The 23553-nt window shown below is 35.7% G+C and overlaps 1 protein-coding gene across 2 annotated transcripts; it reads right to left on the bottom strand.

Annotated features, from left to right (window-relative positions):
- Nucleotides 1-1804: 1804 nt before the first annotated feature.
- LOC113540681 (putative ferric-chelate reductase 1) lies at nt 1805-9400 on the bottom strand. 2 transcript variants are annotated; one of them, XM_026937317.3, is made up of 11 exons: nt 9305-9400; nt 9029-9120; nt 8620-8826; nt 7203-7298; nt 5959-6097; nt 4682-4767; nt 4359-4538; nt 4072-4173; nt 3836-3980; nt 2412-2525; nt 1805-2242 (listed from the first exon to the last, which is right to left on the bottom strand). In XM_026937317.3, exons 2-11 carry the CDS (start codon nt 9116-9118, stop codon nt 2199-2201), a joined length of 1203 nt encoding a protein of 400 aa, XP_026793118.3. In that variant the 5' UTR covers nt 9119-9120; nt 9305-9400; the 3' UTR covers nt 1805-2198. The 2 variants fall into 2 exon arrangements, with proteins under 2 accessions (XP_026793118.3, XP_034159092.2); XM_034303201.2 differs by having other exon boundaries at nt 4688-4767.
- Nucleotides 9401-23553: the final 14153 nt, after the last annotated feature.

The raw sequence follows: 23553 nt of genomic DNA, 5'->3' as shown, positions 1-23553 counted from the left end.
TAATATACAATAACTTGTTCTATACCTTGTTCATGGACTACACCTCATGTATGGATTGAAGAGGTTTAGTTTGAATGTTTGAGATGGGTATGTTGGGTTTGTTTAAGGGTGTGTCCTTCAAACATTTCTTCAGCACAATAAATAGACAACAAAGATGTGAACCCACTATTATTCAGATGATCCTGAATGTCTGGGTGTGCAGGTCAGGTGTGTTATTTGAGGCCACCTGTTTACAGGTGTGTCACATATCAGAATTCCAGGTGGTGATACTAGACTTAGTAATAAAAACTGTCCATCTTAATCAATCTATTGTGACACTCGATATTCATAAAACATGCATACTGTTGCAAGTGGTTTTGCAGTAATGTTTCCAAACATTAGCTCACTCAAAGAAACTCCAGCAGCATTCCAATGAAGATTGTGTAGCTAAAATGGACCACATATGACAATGTATAAATACAATGATAAGGAAATCTGTAGTAGACAGGAAATAGCAATGCAGATCGTTATAGTGATTTCTAGGTGCAGGTTTCAAAAAGAAGTCCCATTGATATTTAAAATTTGTAGCTGTTGTAAAAACACAACACTCATTCTTTGTCCAGAGTGTGTTTAGGCAACACTGTTGGTCAAAGGAAAGGCAGAGAGAAGGGGTCAATCCAGGACTGAACAGTTAGGCCAAAAATACATATAAAACAATTAAGGCCGCTTTTACACTAGTGTATTTTCTCAGCTGCCAGCACACATTTTACATGTAATCCTACAGGATTCAAAAGTGCTGCTGACTGATTTTTTTTTTTTTTTTTTAAGAGAAAGAGACAGAGAGAAAGAGAGACAAGTTTTTAAAAATTTTTTACAAATGCACTGAATGACATCAAGCTTTTTTTTTCAACCAGTCAGGTCGCATTTTTTCTTCTCAATATTGTAATGTATAAGTGAACTATGTTATTTGTTTTCTTGACTGTAATTAGAGTACCTGTTTATGGATTGGATAAATTAAGTGATGCTGAATAGTAAGGGATTTGCCACTGTTAAACCTAAAGCAGATATAAAATTTGTAGACTTGTTGACTAAAAGGTGGAGATATATTTACTAAAATAAGACTTACTACTTACAAATCAAGGGTGAGCATGGTCAGTTTATCATGTGATTAACTAAGAATGTACATGTAAATACACATGCTTTCCTGGGAAAACAATACAGTCAGCAATCTAGACGAGAGAAACACACTGAATGTTTAACATAAACACAACTAGGTTTTAAAAAAAATGTATTAATTGAATTAATTAATGAATATAGTGTTTATCCCAAACAGCAGAATATAAAAACATTCCATAAATGTTATTTCTTGAACCTGCATGATACTGTTGAATTCACCATGTTATTCACCATGTAACATGGATTAAAGTGATATCAAACATGCCCTGAATGGATGAATATTTTGGTTATACACAATGTAAGTAGCCAGATTTATTCCACGTGATCTCTCTGACCCACATTTGTGATCATTTTACTCTGACCAGTCCAGAATCAACTTACTGTCACAATTTATCTACTTTTTTTTTAATTTATCTACTACAGGTTCTCAGTAACAAGCTTTTTTATCTTATTAACATTAAGAGAGAGAAAAAAGTGAGAATACTGCTGCATTAAAAGAATTAAACACTAAAGAATATGCCGTTATAAGAAAATAATTAGCTTCAGGGTGGTGACAATAACTACTCTAACTGGTGAATATAAAAGGTCTACACACACCTGTTAAAATAGCAGTTTGTGATGTAAAAAAAAGAAATCAAGATAAACCATCTTAGATATTTTTCTACTTTTAATGTGATAGCAATCAACAAAAGAGAAAAACAAATAGAAATGTTTTAGAGGGAAACAACCTACAATAACCCAGATGTATTATCTAAAACAAAAATATAAACTAAAATGATCATAAACTAGACTCTATTCAGTGCATTTGCTCTCTGAATAAATTATATGTAAAAGTAGAATGTGTATGGGAGTGTAAATTAACATCTTATTTTGACTGTTAAAAAAATAATGAAGTGACAATTACATATCACAGATGTGTTCTCATGTTCAGCCAATTAAGTATAGCTTCATATATGTACAAACACACAGGCACCAATCAGCCTATTACTCTAGCACACATTTATAGACTCTGAGAATTATATTAAAAGTAACAAGGCAGGGTTTTATAGGAGGCGGAGAGTCAGAGCGCTGAGCATCACAGCCAACACTGAGAAAGAGACAGAGAGAGAGAGAGTTAAAATCTTTTACAAAAAAAGATTTACTAAATAGATTAAATAGCTGATCATACATATACAGTATAGATTTTTGATAATCTCTTCAAACTGAAAATCTGATGGATTATTGTTGTGCTTTTACACTTCAATAGTAAAACCTACCATTAGTGCAGAGGCTTACAGCATTGCTGCTGCTTGGATTCAGGGCAGTAGGATCAGACAGGTCTATTGCCGTTTTGGAGTCATATAGTACAGCTGGATCTCCCAGTTGAGTTCCTGTGGGATTGGAGTGAAGAAACTTTACTGAAAAGGCTGAATTCCTGCTGCCATCTTAAGAGCAAATGTTAGATGAGGAACTAAGTGAACATGGCGATAGACCAGGGGTGTCCATTCTTATCCAGAAAGGGCCAGTGTAAATGCAGGTTTTCATTCCAACCAAGCAGAAGACACATCTGATAGTCTATTGAAATCCAAGACCAATTGATTAAACAGGTGGAATCAGGTGTGGCTCCTGCTTGATTGGAAAGAAAACCTGCACCCACATCAGCCCTTTGTGGATAAGATTGGACACCCCTATGATAGACATTCAGTCTAAACATTCACAATAACTTTCATCACCAATTTTTTTTGAAAAGGAAAACTCATCAAATATGAATGACTTCTAAGTAAATTGGTCACCTGCAACCTGTTTGTCTGAGAGTTAACAAAGCACTTGATGGCTGTTTTAAAAAGTTTAAAACTTTTTTTAAAAAAAAACCCTTTTAAAAGCACTTGCTTCCTGTAGGATTAAATGTAAAACATTTGCTGGTAGATGAGGAAAAAACCCTCAAAGTATGAAAGCAGCCTTGAACTCCTGACTTATTATTTAATTAATAAATATTACATTAGTTAGTAATTACTGTTAAACTAATAAGAAAGGTGTGTGGTTTCAAGAATGAGGAATGTGAGTCTGGATCCACCAAGAGAATTAAAGCCTGATGTACATTATATGGCCAAAGGTTTGTGGACAATTGACCATCACACTCATATGTGCTTGTTGAACATCCCATTCCAGATTTAGTCCCCCTTTGTTGCTGTATTAACCTCCACTCTCCTGGGAAGGCTTTCCACTAGATTTTGGAGTGTGGCTGTGGGGATTTGTGCTCATTCTGACTGATGTTGGGCGAGGAGGCCTGGGGTGCAGTCAGCGTTCCTGTTCATCCCAAAGGTGTTCAGTGGTGTTGAGGTCAGGGCTCTGTGCAGGACACTCAAGTTATTCCACTCTAACCTTAAAACACCATGTCTTCATGGAGCTCGCTTTGTGGACAGGGGCATTGTCATGCTGGAACAGGTTTGGGCCTCTTAGTTCCAGCGAAGGGAAATTGTAATGCTACAGCATACAAAGACATTCTATACAATTATGTGCTTCCAACTTTGTGTTTGGGGAAAAGCCACACATGGGTGTAATGGTCAAATGTCCACAACAGAGATTATTCTGATTCTGATTCTGTTGATTATGCTGGATTTTATTGGATTTCACAAAACTGAAGCTGTAATATAAGCTATAATTTAATATGAATAAGTAGAATGTAACTGTAAAAACTCACCGTTGGTGGTTCCACTCATGATGGTGACTTGGTACTTAGTGTCATCAGCTTTGGTGCTGAAGTTCAAAGTGGTGGTGGTGTTGAAGATACACTGAATAAGAGTCTGGTTTTTTGATACTACACCTTGATTGTTGTATACAGTGGTCTGAGAAAAGAGAAAAAAGATAAACTTGTGTTCAGTCCCACCTTTTATTGTTAATTTTATACAAGATCGGGTTCATAGTTTTGAGTCTTACCACATTTGTAAGGGTCAGACTTGTGCCATTTTTAATAGCAGTTTGAAAGAAGAAATTGCCGCCAGTGGTGTCATTGCCGCAGATAAACACAACAGTAGAGTTCTAAAAAAAAAAAAAAAGAAAAAAAAAAAAGAAAATATATATATATATATATATATATATACATATATATATATATATATATATATATATATATATATATATATATATATATATATGAAAACAGGAGAGAAAACACACTGTAGAATATTGTATTTACATTAATATCTACATTGTTCATTCTTTACCTGTTTCATCAGTCCCAGTGCCACATATCCCGCTTTCGTGCCACTGAGCTCAAAGGAGAAATTTTGACTTTTCGTTTGAACTGAGCTGAAAAAGCAGCTGGAGTTTCCTGCAGGATTGCAACCAGATGCGTTTGAGAAACACAGCTTAGAGCTGCCACATCCGTCACGCGTGATGTTGAGCTGAAGATTAAAAGAGAGAAAACAAACCAACATTAATTCAAGTATGATCAGTGTCATTAACATAACTCAATGAGACATAACTGTGTAGTTAAACAGGAGAGTTAGGAAGAGTGATGCTGATTGTGAATAATAAACTCCATTACCACTACCACTGGAATATTGCTCTTGGGATTTGCCAGGTCTAATGGTCCGGAGCTAAATATTGTAGTCAGATTTCCCAGGGCTGTTCCTGTAGGAATGGAATGGAGAATCTTTAATGAACCTCACTTTTGGTTGAACCCCTGCCACTATCTCTATAATCACTATTTTTTGAGAGAAAATCATATGATAAGTATTAGATGTATTTGAATTGAATTGAGTTAAAATGCTTGATTTACAAAGATTTACAATGACTGTTGGATGCAATACACAAAATGTAACAAAACAACGCTCTTACCAGTCCTAGTTAGTATCAGCTAAGTAACTAGTCTGACTTGCTCTCCAGATTGAATTGAATATTCTCTGTCTCACGTATTCCCCTTGAAATCTCAGCGTGCGTCATGGCTTTTAGGCTGTTTTGCTTGTATTGCCATGTGTGTTTTGTTTTGGTTCATGTCTTTTCTGGTTGTCTTACTAGTGTTTCATTATTACTCTCACCTATTTTCAGTTCCTCCCTTAATTAGTCTGTGTATTTAAGCCCTTGTGTCTCAACGCAAAGTCTAGAGAGAAAGCGACTTGACTTGACACAACTGCAGGAATTGAATCAAACATGCCGTGTGTTTTTTGGATGAAACATTTTTATGTAGATGCTGTAACTGTAGAGCTGCTAAACTGAGCTTCGAGGCTTAAACTGAATCAAAGGAGAGAGCTGTAGCACTGCAGTAATGGCATGTGTTCTGGAGATTTGGACTGATGAAGAAAACGCTGGATGAAATACACGAAATGTTTTAAACTAGTTATTTATATAATTATCTAGTCATTTATCTAGTTATTTAATGTTCTCCATGCTCAGGGGATTTTGTGATTTCTAAGAGCACAAGTTTGTTTAACTTTTTTTGTTTTACTTTCTTATTGCTGTATTTCTGACCAATGAATAAAAAGTTCCCCAATGGCCATGTGGAATTTTTTGTTTGTTAGTCTGTTTGTTTACTTTTTTACTTGTTATATGCAATGTGAATCCACACTAAATAGTAAACTAACCAATAGTATCGATTTCACACTGATTTGGACTCAATGACTGATAGGTGTAAATATAGGTGTAGCCAAATGCATATTTTTCTAGATATTTATTGATATTGGTATTAATCAAATCCAAAAAACCTGCAAATGTAAATGTTAAATGTGAATGTAAATGTGGTTTTTGTTGGATTTTACATAAAAAAGAAGTCATAAGAAAGGCTTTAAGGAATTGGTAAGAAGCACGAGAAATGTAAAAACTCACCATTTGTGGTTCCATTAAGGATAGTGACGTTGAAAGGCAGCTGAGTGAAAGTAGAATTGAAGGTGATGTTGAAGGTACACTGAACAAGACTCTGGTTTGCCATTACTGAACCCTGAATACTAGTTATATTTATGGTGCTCTAAAAAAAAAGAGACAGACACAGAAGGACAGAGATAGAATATTGGTTAGACACTCATCTCCATCAGTATTTGATGTAACATAAACTTTTGACAAATATTGTCAAAATAAATTACTGTAGTGATTTGTTTGCCAAATCAGTCAAAATAAAATATTTATTTCAACTCAATTTATTATGTATATTGTTCGTTTGTTACAGGGGATTGCCCCTGCTCTTTTGCCTTAGGTTAGAGTATATTTTGGATTTTGTTGTTTGTCTAATTGACTAGTTGAATTCAGGTTTGACTCCTGTTATTATCCAGGGGTAAATCGTACATTATTTTGATGATTTGTGTAAGTTTTTTGTCTTATTTTGTGTTGCTGTATTTGCTTACTTGTGCATATTTTCTTGAACAAACCAACTGTAGTCTAATCCTTACATATTAGGTGGAGTGGACATGTAGATGAGGTGTTGGTGACACCGGAGGGCATGGGTGTGGTTTAATTGCAATAATTAACTTTGTTACTCACCTTTTGCAGTGTGCATGTGTATGTGTGCGACCTTGGGACACGGGCATGCGTGGTATGGTAAGAGACTAAAGGTTCCCGTTGGTAAGTCCTCCCTTCCCAGCAGCCAAATTTATTTGCTCAACTTGTTATATTTTTTCCTACTTTACAATCTACTATGACACTGAGACTGCCCATTGAGGCCTAGCTTTTATGGTGAATGATAAACCTGCATTTTCTGTCTTACTCATAGTGGGTTTAGGGTTTGTACATGACAACATCATTTTTAATAAAATTGTGGAATGGTGAACTTGAAATTATTTCTCTGCTCTTGTTTTATCAATCAACCTGTGAAAGTGTACTACAAGTTCTTATGTTTTCTTGTGTAACTACCTTTTAGGTGCAGTCTGTCATATACTATCTACTTTACCCTTGCCCAGATTACATTTATAAATGGTTACTGTTAGCAGCTGTAAGTTTGGTTATTGTCTGTAGGAACTGCCTTCAATATGAAATTCAATGAAGTCTCTTATTGAATTGTTAGAATTATTGCAAATTTTGAGTTAGATTAGGTTGTTAGTATTAACGAACTCTTTCAGTGTCCATCACTCACATCTTACCGTATTAACAGGAGTCAACTGTGCGCCGTTTTGAGTAGCTGTCTGGAAGAAGAAACTGTTGTTGTTGTTGCCGCAGACAAACACAGCACTGACTCCCTAAACAGAAAAGAAATCAATAAAATAGTAGCTCAGTAGAAGGGATGATTTGGACAAGGAAGTAAAATCCTTATTCGAACAGGTTTAGCAGCATATTCTCATTGTCTTATGCAGTTAAGTGAAAACAATGGGGAACAAACTTTTACTTAAATGGTTGCCCATGGTCAGAAACGAAGCTGAGGGTGCCAATACTTTTTTAAAAGTGTGAAAAAGTTTTTGGTTTTATAAACTTCACTGAGAATGGAGATTTCAGAAAAGATCCGGGCAAACAAAAAATCTGTGGAATCGAAAGCAGTAGTTCCAGCTCATTGTCAGGTAAGTTGTTTGACAGTTTATGACCTACTGTTGCCAACTAGGCCTAGGTTTGCTCAGGAGCTTTTTTTTGTGCATGTGTGCATGCGTGCGTGTTTGCATGTGTGTGTGTGTGAGTGTGAGTGGGCGGAGATATTTTCAAAACCTTTGTGGAGGTCAAATTTTTTAAAACAGAAGAGTAAACACTGTTTCGGTGGATGATTTGAAGATAAGCACTACGATTTCATCAATGCGTATACTATACAAATAACAGTTTCTCACACAGTTTACCACTTGTCTGATTGTGGTAATTTTTAAGGAATTCAATTTTGAAATGTGATTTAAAAAAATTAACTACTGAACACCTATTACAAAATCATCATACAAAATATTTGAAAATTTTTAAATGTTCTGTTCCTGACTTGTTTTTGACATGAAACATTGTTCCTGAATTGATTTTGATAGTGAATGGCTCAGACATTTCTATTAGATATACATCTTGAAAGAGATAAATTAAAGGAAACTAAATTAGCTTGAATTAAATTAGCAACTAAAACAGTCAAAGCTGAAATGTTTGTCAATAACAAAGCAATTTTGGTCATATTTGTTTTGTTACTAACATTCAGTTGTCATAAGACATTGAACCAAACCTTGAAACAGAATTAAATATACTGAAGAGCAAAGCAAAAAGACTGTGCGAGTGTAGGCAGAGGATCAGAAAGTATCTGATACAAGACATTATAGACAGAATAAAGGTTTAATTTTAAAACCCAGGACTGATGTAAATACTGTGAAATATGAATATATTGTAATTTAAATGACTGACATTATTGTGTATGACATTATTGTTCAGTCTCAGTGTACAATAAATCATGCACATATTATAGGTACACAACTTGCAACACTTTGTACTGACTGCAAAACCAGTAAATATATTTAATATCAGTCATTTATTATTTATTCATAAACTTTTATTATTGTTTCTAAATTTGTCAACCAATAAAATGTGTTTGTGAGTTAATAATGCTACCTGATTTAGTGGCTGGGTTAGGTTGGTAGTGGCTATGAGTCCCAGTGCCACGTATCCTGAAGTACTGCCGGAGATTTCCACAGTCAGTACTGTACTACTGAGCTGAGTAGAGCTGAAAAAACAGCTGGAGTTTCCTGAAGGATCGCAATTACCCGGAGTCGACACACACAGCTTAGAGCTGCCACAAGTGGTACGAGTGATGGTGGTCTGAAGATCATAAGAAAGAAAATGAACCATCGTTAACCCTTCCGTCCTGTTCATGACCTGACCAATTTCATATCTTTTAAAATAAATATAGCTTATACTGACAATCAGTAAATCAAAATAAGATATATTGAGTTTGTTAAATTTGAGTTACACAACATAGCCTGATTTAAGTCCAGTGATGCTAATGCTGTGTTTTTCTTACATTGAGTGCTGTTGGTGCCGGTAGCTGGGCTTCAGTGAAATGACAAACAGAGCAAACAAACAAAACCACCGCAATCAGTCTGGCCTCCATCTCTGATAACAAGAAAGACACACAGCAAGGCTTTTATGGCAAATTTATACAAATATTTATATATTAATAATATAATTTATAGAAGTAGGGTGTTTACTAATGACTAGTAAAGAAAATAATATATTAAATATAGTTAAAGTTAAATAAAAGCAAAACTGTTTTAAAAAGAAGATTTAAAAAAATTACCTGTAATGATAAGATGGATGATTTTGTATGCTCTGAATAAGATGCGTTGTAGGGTGTGTTGATGCTAAGATGGGTATGTCTTTTTAAACTGTGAGGGCGTGTCATATTCAGCAACTAGCTAGTAAATATAAAAGACCCAAAGTTGAATAACTGGTTTATTATTGGTGTAACATTCCACTGGTATTACAGGAAGAGGAATTCATACTGGTAACACTTTATAGTGAACTATTTAAAACACCAGAGACAGTGCTCATAGAGAAAATACACACTAAAATAGAAATTAACCAAGAAAGTAATAATCTGATGAACATTTGTCATTTAAATTATGTTATTAAGAAATTAGTTCATTTCTTTACTAATATCAATTTTCATGTTGTACTCTTGCTTGGATTGAACAGGAAGAAGTGTTGACCAGACAAAATATTTTGTTATGAAATATATTAAATTGTGAATTTATAATAAAAGACAAAAACGTTTGGTGATCTGTGTACAGTGTGTTCATTTGTTTTTCATTTCAGAATTTAAGAAAATACTAAAAAGCTGTTATATCATCTCCAGAATAGTTTCTGGCTTTAAAACAATAAAAATGACAAAAGAATTCTTGTATTTCTGCTTTTTTTTCATAATTTTAGGTTAATTTTGGAGCTAAAATTAATTAAGGATTTTTGAATGAGCTGGATGTGTATCATGAATTACTGGGTAGATTTCAGATCAGTGTTCACTATGGATCACTACTGACTTTAAAAGAGGTTCATGGTAAAGGTTCATGGAAAAAAAAATCTGGACTTTTACAGGTGCTGCAATTTACTACCATTAAAAACTTCTATTTTAAAAAAAATTATTTTTTTTATTTAAATTTTTTCTCACAAATGTTTATCCCATTTATATCATATCTTTTGTAAAACAGAGGCAAATATACTGAAAAGAACATCAAAAATATTGAGTGAATGTAGGCAGATGATCAAAAAAGGCCCAAATAGTTATCACTAGAATGTTTAACACAGAACTTTAACTTTTAACAAAGAAAGATTCAAACCCTTAGAGAAAAGTAACATGAACTTCACATCAATAATGACAGAATTCACGCGTGATATTTACATTTGTGTTTTTTAGACACTTCACATGTTATATTTTACACATTTTCCTTATGTAGAGCATGTTTTTATTATTCATATGCAGTGTTCTGACATGAATAATTCTTTTTCACACATGATCACATATTCCCATGATGTTATGTGTGGAAAAACAGGAAATAAAAAATCAGGCATGTAAAGAATTATTAGAGATTATTACATACTAAAACATTGCGAAAGGCCAGTTAGACACTCAGTGGTAAAATGGTTCCCACTGAGAGTTAAAAGATTTTAGAAATTTAAGGTCATAAAATGTCTTAAAAATGTATCGATTTTTTTTATGTATTGGTTGGTAACATTAGTGTATATTTTGGAAAATTACACTTACATACACCCACACAAAAGTATTACATATTCTTCCTGTCAGTATTTTTATTGAAAACTCATGTTCTCTTACCATGAATTTTCAAAGTGAAAATTAATTATTGATCAGCAAGTATTCCAAGAAAAAACAAAAACTGAAAAATGCTGCTTGCATAAGTATTCAACCTCCAGAAGCTACAAAAGAAAGATATTATCTAAACGACAACATTATTCAATTATAATTGGCCTTAACCTGTGAAATATTAAAACAGCTCCCATTTTCTGAACAAAAACTACCTCTGTTGAACTATCATTGAATGGACTGTCAGAGATGTGTGATGAGAACAAGACCAAGATATTTGTTTGAGACAAGTTTCAAAGCACAAGAATGGATGGATGGAACAAAATACATGTGAGATTGGATGGAGCAAAATACAGGTGGATACAGGTGAAGAGAACTGGTTTCAGTCTGCTACAAAATCTAAAACTTGGGAGACACTTCACCTTTCAGCAGGGCAATAAGCCCAAACACAAGGCCAAAGCAATCCAGGAGTGGTTAAAAACAAAAAAGTAAATGTTCTACAGTGACCAAGTCAAAGTCCAGATCTGAATCCCATTGAGAATCTGTGGTACTGTTTGAAAATTACAGTGAACAAACGTCATCAACAATCTTGAAGAACCTGGAGCAAATCTAACCAAAGTAATAAAAAAACAGCAAACAGGTTAATCTAGTGCCTCTCATTTTGCAAACCCGTGTGCACAAAAGAGATGTACAGAATTGCACAATCAAGCCACTGTTTCGAGAGTGCTTTTGATGTGAAAGCAAACCTGAGATAATGAGCCACACCCCTAAATGATTCCCTGGCCCTGATTACTCAATTCTGGGACAGCAAATGTAGCATGAATAAGACAGGAGTAATGATCTCTGAATACCTATTCCTGATTTTCACATTATTTTTACACACCATTCATTCATTTTCACATGTGATACTCATATGATGTAACATTTACTTGAGGTCATGTGTTTACTTGAGCTTACATGTACAGTTTCAGTTGAAATATTTTTTCACATGTTCTTCACATAATCACATGTGAAATTTGTCATTTTTCTTTAATGTGAAAGAAGAATATTAAAAATGAATTTATACATTTAGTCAAAACTTTGACTGAATTAACGAGACAAGTGAAACATTAAAATGTTCAGCAGAATATGATGAATACAATCTAAAGTGAAAGAAAGTAGTGATGGCGAAACTCGCACTGCAGGTTGTATGGAATGTCTTCCTGTAAGAACCACATTTTATCATAATGACAAACACAAGCCCATCTCTCTTTACACCTCACTTCAAACTTTACCTGGAATGTTCTACTTTCAGTGTCTCGACACATGAGAATGGCATGTCATAAAGTCAGAAAGATGGTCATGAGAGAGGTTTTAGTGGCATACAAGGAAGTTTGCTGACTGCAAATAATGGGCAGTCACAGGATATCAAGGAAGAGATTAGAATTCACCTGCAGGCTGATTTCCAAGAATCCCCCCAACCACACCCACACACACACACACACAAACACAACTATAGCTAAAAGTTCTTTCTCTGTTCACCCAGCGGAGACCCCACCCAAAAAACATATAACACGTGGATCAGGTGGACAGAGTAGATGCATTAGCACACTAAATAAACTGCTTCACTTTTTTTTTTTATTATATCCAATGGGGAAAAAACTTTTTTTTTCAAGATGTTGTAGGGCATGTTGTAACAGGATCCATTACAGGCACTGCGTCTGTGTGTCATGATCCTTAAAATAATATCTGTCTTTCTAAAAATAAAAAAAGAATTGATTTGTACACTCACCATCCACTTTATTAGGAACACCTGTACAACTGCACATTCATGAACTTATCTAACCAGCCAATCATATGGTGTATGTATAGGGCCCCAACTTTAACCGTGGCATGGTTGTTGGTACCAGATGGGCTGATTGGAGTATTTCAGAAACTGCTGATCTCCTGGGATTTTCACACACAACAGTCTCTACAATTTATACAGAATGGTGCGACAAACAAAAAACATCCTGTGAGCGGAGGGTCTGCAGGCTGAAACACCTTGCTGATGAGAGGGCTCAGAGGAGAATGACCAGACCAGTGGAAAAAGCCCAGGTGATTTTTTTTTTATCTTCAGCTGTCCAGTTTGGTTGAGCCTGTGCCCATGATGCCCTCAGATTCTTGCTTTTGGCTGACAGGAATCGAACCCAGGGGGGTCTTCTGCTATTGTAGCCCTTCCACCTCAAACCAATCCGGCCATTTTCCTCTGACCTCTCTTATCAACAAGGCATTTCCACAGAACTGTCATTCACTCAGTGCTTGGTTTTTTGCACCATTCTGTGTAAACTGTAGAGACTGGTGTGTGTGTGAAACTTCCCAGGAGATCAGCAGTTTATGAAATACTTAAACCAGCCCATCTGGCACCAACATCCATGCCACGATCAAAGACACAGAGATCACACTTTTTCTTCATTCTGATGTATGATGTGAACATTAACTGAAGCTCTGCCACATGAGTGGCTGATTAGATGATTGGCTGTGTAACAATACCAAACTAAAACATTCATTGCATTACGGGAAAAAATTAGCTGAAGCTGGTCATTTAAGGTTACAAAGTAAATAAGGTGATTTCTTACAAAATACCTTGGGAACTAAGAGAAAAAGCAATTATACTGGTTAAGAAAAATCATAAGATATTTTGTAAAAGCTTTATATCACAGCACTGTTGGATTCTTGAATCCGTTTGCTCAGAAGCTGTTCATTAACTTTCTATAACAGCAGCTGTGATGATACCTATGTGTTGACGTGATGAGTATTTGTTTTGTTGAAACCCACATTTTAGTTTGTGGTTGGAATGTCTTCCTGCTGAAACCACATTTTTCTCTACATTCCAAACCAGATTTAATCATCAGACCAGATGAAACTTACATTCCACATACTTTTATTCCTGTAAGAAACAATGGCACCTTATGTCAAAGAGGATGGTCTGTTTAGCTACCATAAAGATAGTGATATGACGTACTGGGAAGCTTAATGAATCTTAATATTGTTACCACAAAGCAAGGTCATTAAAATAATGAACAATGATGCACAAATGAACACTGATGTAAAATCCTAAAAACTGTTTAAATGTAACAGATAGCTATGAAGTAAGGTTTGTCTTTTGTGTCTTACAAAAACGTTCACCTCAAAACACTGCCAAACTGAGAGGAACCAAAGACTTTTAATACACTTAAAGAGACTTTTAAACAGGTAAAGCTGTAACTAATTTTTTCCAACACGGGCAAGTCTACAAAACAGGAATTTACACTTTGCACTTTCCCCCTAAGATGACAAGTGGCAATTTTTGTATAACTGCTTATAGCTTCTATAATATAAGTGATAACAGGAACTTGTTTCAGAGATGTTCCACAACATTAAATTTAACTATAAATAGATAAAAGTAAGATGTGTAGTTCTTTAATAAATAATACATTATAATCTTTGTTAAATTGCTGTTGTATATGACGATTAAAACATTTAGGGATATGTTGTTATAGGACAAAAATAATCTAACAATTAACAGTAATCAGTAGGGTGGTAACCTCCACCTCATCACACAAATATGTCACTCAGTTAGCTATAATACTCATACTATAACCACGTCACACACACTGATTTGTTGCCTTACTTATCATGTCTATGTTATATTGTAATATGATTGAAAATAGAAACAATTGTTTGGCGTGGGATAGAAATGGGGGATTACACCAAGTTTGATTAGATCGTTTGTTAAACAAGAAAGCCTTCAGAGCATCTTCTTCAGACGACAAAATGAATGATCTTGTTAAAATAATAAAAATATTTTTAATTTATAAAGTAAAATAATAATTTAAATCCCAATTTGCGATTCAGTTTTCTTCATTGACATGTTTTGGGTATGAAAATTGCAAAAATGAACTTTGGTGCCATCTAGTGCTTGCTTCTGTGTTTTCATTTTCAAGTTGACCAACATGTAAACATGTGGCTATAATTACAGACACTGTTGGTCAAAATGTCAGGTCTGATTGAGATGGAAAACATTGTGCTAAAACAGGGAAGTAATGAGTAGGACTGTAGTTAAGAATGCTGTTGTAGAGTCCAAGACCAGGATTAGCCAAAATCTAGTCAAGGCCATGTCTTAAGGGGGTCAAGAAGAAGTCAAGACCCGAATTCAAAGAAAATAAGGCGAGATCGAGACTGAAACCCAGAGGACTTAGGGTTCTGGGGGCCCCTGGGCTTGAACCATTGTTGTTGCCCTATACATACACCAAGGCATGAATTTACAATTGTTCAAACCAGAAAAATCAAGGCTGCTATAACACAAAATAGAAGCTACTATAACAAAAACAGCAAGTATTCTCTGAGCAGAGAGACACAGAGTCAACCATTATGGACATCCATTGCAATGGATAAGATTTAAGATATAATTAATAGCCATAACGAGACAAGAACACGAAGTTAAGCAAATTATTTTGAAGTGTGTGTGTGTGTGTGTGTGTGTGTGTGTGCAAATAAGGAGAAAAAGAACAGAGATTACCATGGCAAGCAAAAAGTTAAAAGACCACAACACAAAAGAGACTGAGAAAGTGTGAAATGTCCAAAGGTACACAGAGGAGTCGTATAATCTAAGCAATGTGCAAAATATGCACAACTTGTTTTAGAGCAACATTGTCATACTCAGCCACTCTCATACATTAATTGTACCTTAGATTTTTTCTATTTCTCTGTCAGTATCAATTGCTAATGATTATTTAAATTCCATCACATGTTCATTACAAATATGAGTTTAAAAATGCCCAATTAGTGAGTGTTTTTGGTTTTATAACTAATTTTGAACTGTTATAATGACAAGTTTTACTTATTTCCAACTGCAAATTTAGATAATCATTTTGTCTGTGGTGGTAGTTGGTTTAAGTGGCTTGCATTTCATAGCTCCTATACAGTAAGATCCTACAAATTTAGGATCAGGTGGTTGCAAATGTCAAACTTTTCCCACTTTCCTACTTTAGTGTCAGTCCCTAACAATTCAGCGATGCAGACACTCAGAGAGAAAACATTTTTATTAACTCAAGTTTCTTGATCTGATTAAAATGGGTGTAGTTTTACAAAAGTTTGCAGTGCCGTTCATGAGCTGTGGCTTACCCCAGCAAAAAGAGGCATGATGCCACATGCTTAACATCAAACCTCTACGTAGCTACACTGCACACTCTATTCTAGAAAGGTCTTTACCTTTTAGAAGTTATATTGTCAGGATTTATTTGAATCTAATCTCCAAAGGCTTTTTTCTTTTTTTGTATGTTTTACTATCATATTTTCTGTTGTCCATCATTATGACAATCAGCTACCTTCTTGTGCTAAGACCTTCTGACACTAAGCCATAATGGTAGTGGCTGCTGGTACCTTTCTACTTTTCGCCTCAAATCACTCGTATCCGAAAAAGTCCATCAAGGATTTTCATGAAATTCTGAGCCAAATTCTCTCTGGGACATTCCAGAGTTTATTCTTGGGTTTGCATGCTAACATGTCATAAAATCCTCTGTACTAATTCAACAGTCCATTTTTTCTTCAAATTATCCAGGCCAGCTCAGTGACAGTGGAAGACAGGACACTGCTCTCCTCAGTTCAAGTGAGAGTTTGTAATAGAAAAGTAGAATATGGGCGAAACAAATGCAAAGTGGGGGCATGGTGGCACAGAGTTTGCATGTTCTCCCTATGCTTCTGGGGTTTCTCCGGGTTCTCTGGTTTCCTCCCCCAGTCCAAAGACATGTGTTGTAGGCATTTCAAAATTGTCCATAGTGTGTGAATGTGTGTGCGATTGTGCCCTGTGCAGGGATAGCACCCTGTCGAGGGTGGCCCCTGCCTTGTGTCCCAAGTTCCATGGGATAGGCTCCAGGGTCCCCTGTGACCCTGTGTAGGATAAGCAGTATGGAAAATGGATGGATGGACAAATGCAAAGCAACAGAGAAAAAGGAAATGAGAGACAGTGTCCTGAATATCAAACAGACAAGTGACTAAAAGATTACTACACTGATTACTATGACTCAGAAATATTCAGAAGTACTAAGCTATTTTTTTTCTAAAGTTAGGAAAACTATTCTTCAGTTTTCCTAAAGTGAAATGAAAATTAATTGGCCAAAACATACCTGGACCAAAACCCACAACAAGTTGGATAAAGTTTTTTCCCCCTACCTTAGCTATGATGGGATTCTTCTTTTTCTTTATGTTCTTTTCCTTTGGCTTTAGTGGGTAAATGTAAAAAAAAAACAATTATTATTATTATTATTATTATTATTATTATTATTATTATCATTACTATAAAAGTCTTCAATAGAAATCTTAAAATGAACTGAAATGCATAAGATATGGTGATTATACCAGCTTTGCATGTCCTTGATTCACTACTAGGAGCGCTAATCCGAGGACCACCACATAGCGATTAGTGATTAGTGATGCCACAAACATCATCTCACAGGCATATTCTCTCCCCTTCAGTTACAGTGACACTAGCCAATTGTCAGTGTCTGTGAGCTACAAAAGTATGTATGCAGAAGAGGCAGTCAGCACTAACTAACATCATGACAAGGCATTAAAAGCACCACAATTTGCAGCCTACTCCCACACTATGATCTCCTGGAGGATCTGGCCTCCCAAAGGGATAGCTACCTCTGCTGCTCACAAGGTAAGTGCTGCTAAGCTAACTCGTACCTGACAAATACAAAGCCAGCACGAGGTGCTGTATGATGCTAGCACAAATCGCCAGTTTTTCAGGACAGGTTGACCTGTTGCCAAGAATGGATTACTAAACGGGTCTACCACGTAAAGTATTATTAACTACCCAGAGTCAAAGGGCCAAAAGTCACCCTGAAACAGACTAGATATAGCCTACACAATAACTTTAAAGAAGTCACAAGAAAGAAACCATCATTACACCTTCAGCGTTTATCACTTTAGTTTTCTTTAGGACTTTGGGGAGCAAAACCTCTGTTAGTGATGACATTCAATTTTTCCTCTTAGGATAAATCTGAAAAGAAAGTACAAAACAATGGCTCCATTAAAAGCTCTAAGGGGCCTCTTAGGGGTGCCAAGAGAGAAACAGATGAGGATCCCCACTACGCCCCTTCAGAAACTATAAATACAAATAAATGTGGTCTGCAGTCTGTCAGAATAGAGCCCCTAGCACATATAACATGGTCCTCCAGACCAGTGTACAACTACAACTACCTGAATTTCGCAGGGCAGTGTGGGCCGTTAGAGGTGCTGAAAGTGCTTCCTGTTGAAGCGTTTTGTGCTGTGAAATATCATGCATACCAGATAACCTACACTGTGCTCTTGTGATGTGTCATTGAGTCAGTGCTCCTTTAAATATGTAATGCTAGGCCTAAACTGGAACATATAAATTTCTTTATATAATCATAATTTTATGATTTTTAATAGCTTATAGGGCCCTACAGCTTGCAAAAAATATGAGGATGCCCCCTGTAATTGCAGATATAATATTGTCTAATATCATCATCCTTTAAGAAAGGGATGTTTGTGTGGACTAAATGCTTAAAAAAATTAGTCTTGTTAGTGAGGGAGAAAGGTTTGAGAACCTTTTGGAATTATCTGGATTTCAGCATTAATTACTCATATCAAAGAATAATTTAAATTCGTCTGATGGTTTTAAATACAAACATATGACAAACTGTCTGTACTGTTTATTGACTTGCTTATATTCAGTCTGTTAATCTTTTGAATATTGTACTTTGTAATTGTGTATGATTGTTTTTTTTTTTTTTTTTTATTTTAATTAGAGTACCTGTTTAAAGATGGTACCTGTTTAAAGATAAATTAAGTAATAGATAATCATGTTTAGAAGATACTCACTTTTTCCCCAAAAACAGTCAGTTTAATGCTGAATATTAGGAGATTTACTTCAGGTTCCTGGGAGTTCAGTTAGAGGAAGGCCTAACCTGGAACACAAACACCTCTGAACTGCTGAAAAAGGCCCAGCAGAGACTCTACTTCCTCAGGGTGCTGAGGAAGAATAACATCACTCAGAGACTCCTGCTGTCCTTCTACCGGTGCTGCATAGAGAGCATCCTGACCTACTGCATCGGTGTATGGTTCACCAGCTGCACAGCGGCTCAGAAAAAAGCGCTCCAGAGGGTCATAAACTCGGCCCAGAAGATCGTTGGCTGCCCTCTCTCAACACTGGAAGAACTACACAGTTCCCACTGTCTCAAGAAGGGCCAATACATCCTCAAGGACACATCACACCCCGGGCACTCTCTATTTGAACTGTTACCGTCAGGACGGCGATACAGAACAATCAGAGCAAGGACAAACAGACTGAAAAATAGTTTTTACCTTACAACCATAACTACACTCAACAACCATAACTATACTCAATAAAACGCTGCTTACACGGGAATGTGCAGTAGGTGGGAAGTATGTATGAGGGTGGGTTAGGTTGTTTTTAACTTGCTTTAGCTTATTTTAGTACAGTATTTCTTTTATCTTTTTTATGCTACTTAGCATTTTTCTTTTATATGGATGAAAGTTGAATGTATGTATGACTGCGCACCTTAAACTGATTGACACTTTAAATTGCGTTGTACATGTGGCATGTTACAATGACAATAAAAGTCTAACTAACTAAATAACTAAAGGAAGAAACTCATAAAATCACTCAAAGCCATAATCACTCAAATATCGGCAGCCTGAAAGTTTAATATGGACACAATTAGGTAAGAAAATTACTGCATTTTTAATTTGATTATTAGTCCAAAATATTTTAATCTAATTAATTAAATATGTTTATCTCATAGTTCTGGTCAGAAGGTGTTGATTAATTTTCTGTAACAGCAGCTCTGACAGTAGTGCAGCTGCAAATCACGTTTGCATTAATGCGCTTGTTCTAATACGTTATCATTTCTATAGTAACAGTTTATTCCCAAGGACTTGTATGACACTGTAACTTCAGCTGTAACTTTAAGGTTTTCAACACAGAATATCAGTTTGCGTCACGATTGCAACTAAACCCAGGGTTAAAATATCACATCTTTGGTTATGTATTTAATATATATACAAGAATTTCTGAAAGAACATACTGCAGTATTATTATTTTAGGTGAACTGACGAAGTGAAAACATTTTTGTTGTGGATTCAGAAACAGTGATTTACAAACAACTGAAATTATCACGTAAAGTTCTCTGATTAAATTGTTATATGTAAAAGTGGAAGGTAGAATGTCTATGGGAGTGTAAATTAACATCTCTTATTTAATTAAAAAAACTGCTACATTTACAAATCAGAATGTATGCAAATTAGATCTCTGTAAAAGTCAAACACAAACATGCTTTCATGTTCAGCCATGGATGGCTTCATACACACACACACACACAAATGATCCTATCATTTTAACATTAAATCATAGACCCTGAGAATTATGGTAAAATTAACAAGGCAGGTTTTTATAGGAGGTGGAGGGTCAGAGCGCTGAGCAACACAGACACACACACAATGTAACACCTCCGACCTCTCTTTTCCACCCACAGAACTGTCGCTCGCTCAATATTTTTTTGTTTTTTGCACCATTCTGTGTAAACTCTAGAGACTGTTGTGTGTGAAAATTCCCAGGAGAACAGCAGTTTATGAAATACTCAAACCAGCCCATCTGGCATCATCATCCATGCCATGATCAAAGTCACAGAGATCACACTTCCCTCATTCTGATGTTTGATGTGAACATTAAATGAAGCTCTTGACCTGTGTCTGCGTGATTTTATGCATTGCACTGCTGCCACATGATTGGCTGATTAGATAACTGCGTGAATGTGCAGGTGTACAGGTATTCCTAATAAAGTGGGTGGTGAGTGTGTACGTGTGTGTGTTTACATGTTAAGAAGCAACACATCAGTAAAAACCTGTGTAATATGTGTTTACCCTGAGTCCAGAGGCTGATGATTGAGTTGCTGCTGTTCAAGACGGTGGGATCAGTCAGGTTTAATGATACTTTGGAGTCAAAAAGTATAATTGCATTTCCCAGTTGGGCTCCTGTGGAATTGGAATGGAGAATCTTTACTAAAAAAGAAAAAAAAAATCATGCTGCCAACTTAAAAGCAAACGTTAGATGAGGAAATGAGTGAAGCTGAAGTCATTAATGTCTGATGCATTTTCCTTAAAATGAAAAAAAAATTTGCAGATGAAACTGATTTGAGACGACTCTCACAATTTGTGTTGCGTTTTACAGTAGCATTTTTTTGCATCCAATATAAGCACAGTATGAAAACAGCCTTAAAATCCTGGCTTATTTTTTAAACTTAACACATTACTGTTAAACTAATAAGAAATGTATTCAGTTTCGAGAGTCTGGATCCACCAAAAGCATCAAAGCCTGATATAAATGTTGAATGTGAAGGTTATGTTAAATTTTATTTGACTTCATATCGGCATTGAACTCTGATTTCCAGAACACCTTGTGGCCTACGCTCCAGATTACAACACCCAGCATACAAGATCACTGTCATATTCCTGCTCACCCCATGACTGATTGCATTCTCTGTTCCCATCATCGACTACACATCATCCACTACACACACACGCACATATATATATGTGTGTGTGTGTGTTTTTGTATTTTTTTTTTTTTTTTTAGTTGTAAGAAATGTGTGTGATGTTTGGGGAAATGTGTGTACCTAGTTGGGAAAAAGCTGTAAAGTATACATACATAAAAACAAACAAAAAAAAAAGAAATAAAAAGGACTCTTAGGCATCATCTTGTCGATCATGAGGATTTGGCCACAAAACCTCCTCAACATCACAACTAATGTGGTTTCATTCATTAGGAAAATGAGACAGCTCTGATGCCAATGGGAAGTACATAGCGTGTTGAAAGTGTTTATAGAATTTTGCAAAATTAATGCAGCAGAACTGCAAACTCTGTTGAATCAATAAGAGTGTGTTTATTATTGTGAAGGAATATTGTGTGATTATGGGATTTTAGCATAAGGAATCAATTATTTGGTGTATTTATTCAGTCACAGTGTGTATCCAAAAGAGAAAAACTGTATACAAAAGGTACAGTCAGTTGTGGAACAAATATACATGTAAATACAAGCCATACATCTCAATTGTAAAATCCAGTAAAGTACAACAATAATTTCTATAAAACTATACAAAGCAGTTTAGATTGGGTTGGTGTCGTTGCTGAGCTTCTCTCATTGTGAGTCCATGGACAAGGACGTTGTCAGTCACAGTGACCCAAATTTCATTTGATATATCTGTTCTTCTGGCATTGTTTTGGTCCATTAAAAAAAGAACACACATGTTGCTCTTTTATTCCATCCTGAAGTTCTGATTAGTGTGTGAACAATTTTGCTGCTTAGTGTTTACAAATGGAAAGTTGTGTGTTAATTGTGTGTTAATGGAGTTCATGTTGTGATGTTAGTGCTTTCTGAATGCAACCTGTGCTTTATGAATGAGATTTACATGTTAAGTTCTGCGCAAATAGTGCAACTGATCAATAAACATATAAAAAGTGTTTATAGTTCTGGGAAATGTGTCATTCGTTTGAAAACAGAAGTGAAGGATATCTTGTTGATTGTTCCAGGTTTAATGAGTATGCAATCAATAAAAACTTCAAGAGAGAGAAAAAAGAGAGGCTGGTGAGGGAATAACTGTTTATGGCTGATGTAACGTAAGTGAGAACAGGAACGAACTAGTTTCACTGACGTTCCACAACATTAAATGTAACAGTAAATGGTTAAAAGGTGCAATGTGTCTTTCAGTGATACACTGAAAAGGAACACTTCAGGACGTGAAGAAAAAATAATTGCCTCCGCTTTGTGTCACGATGTGTCACACAACTCCATCATGAGTCATAGTTTCTTTGTTACTTTACACATACGCACGCATATTTCTGAGTTTAGATGAGCCATCTGACATGCAAGAAGAACAAAAAGAAATTACCAGTTGTGTAGACTCTCATTCACAATCTTACGTGTACATCACTCTTAGATAAAGACATGCGTCTGTGTTTATTTTTTTACGTCACACAGAGAAACTTTAAACAATAATGTGCGTGAGAGAAGCAAAGTGTGTATATGCTGTACGAATATTGTTGGGAATGTATGTATCAAAATATGAGAAGGCTATACTCTGGATCAGGTGAGTGTGCTCATATAATCAGTTAAGCTCATATAATCAGTTTAAGTGTCTAAGTGATTGAGAAAAACTAAAGTCATTGCATGAAGCTGAAGATCCTGTTTATACACACTTGTATGGCCCTAACATATACATAGTTAACTGTTGGTCCTTTCCCAACTAATACCTGATATTGACATAATTACAGGTTTTTTCTGGCATTTGAAATTTGAAATCAGTAAATTCAGTGCACCACTTTTCAGTGCAGTGTTAGTCAACCCTGTCTCCTGCATTGGGCCACAAGTTTTCATTCACATCACACCTTACTGTGTGTCTTCTCGAACACAATTTGTATTACAGAAGTGTTGTCAAATCTTATCCAGAAAGGGCCAGTGTGGGTGTAGGTTTTCATTCCAAACACGTAGAAACCACACCTGATAGTCTATTTAAAGCCAAGTCTATTGAAAGCTAAGATTAGCTGGATAAACAGCTGGAATCAGGTGTGGCTCCTGCTTGATTGGAAAATAAACCTGCACCCACACTGGCCCTTTCTGGATAAGATTGGACACCCCTGTATGACAGATTAGGCCCATGTTTGCTTACAAAAATCATTCCAACGATGT

This window comes from Pangasianodon hypophthalmus, chromosome 4 (genome assembly GCF_027358585.1).
Source record: "Pangasianodon hypophthalmus isolate fPanHyp1 chromosome 4, fPanHyp1.pri, whole genome shotgun sequence".
NCBI lineage: Eukaryota > Metazoa > Chordata > Actinopteri > Siluriformes > Pangasiidae > Pangasianodon > Pangasianodon hypophthalmus.
This window is presented reverse-complemented; position numbering and strand designations above follow the sequence as displayed.

Coding starts and splice junctions, on each gene's coding strand:
- LOC113540681 (XM_026937317.3), bottom strand. CDS start 9,118: ATGGAGGCCAGACTGATTGCGGTGGTTTTGTTTGTTTGCTCTGTTTGT. Junction 8,827..9,028: donor CGGCACCAACAGCACTCAAT/GTAAGAAAAACA, acceptor TATGATCTTCAG/ACCACCATCACTCGTACCAC. Junction 7,299..8,619: donor TAACCCAGCCACTAAATCAG/GTAGCATTATTA, acceptor TTTTCTGTTTAG/GGAGTCAGTGCTGTGTTTGT.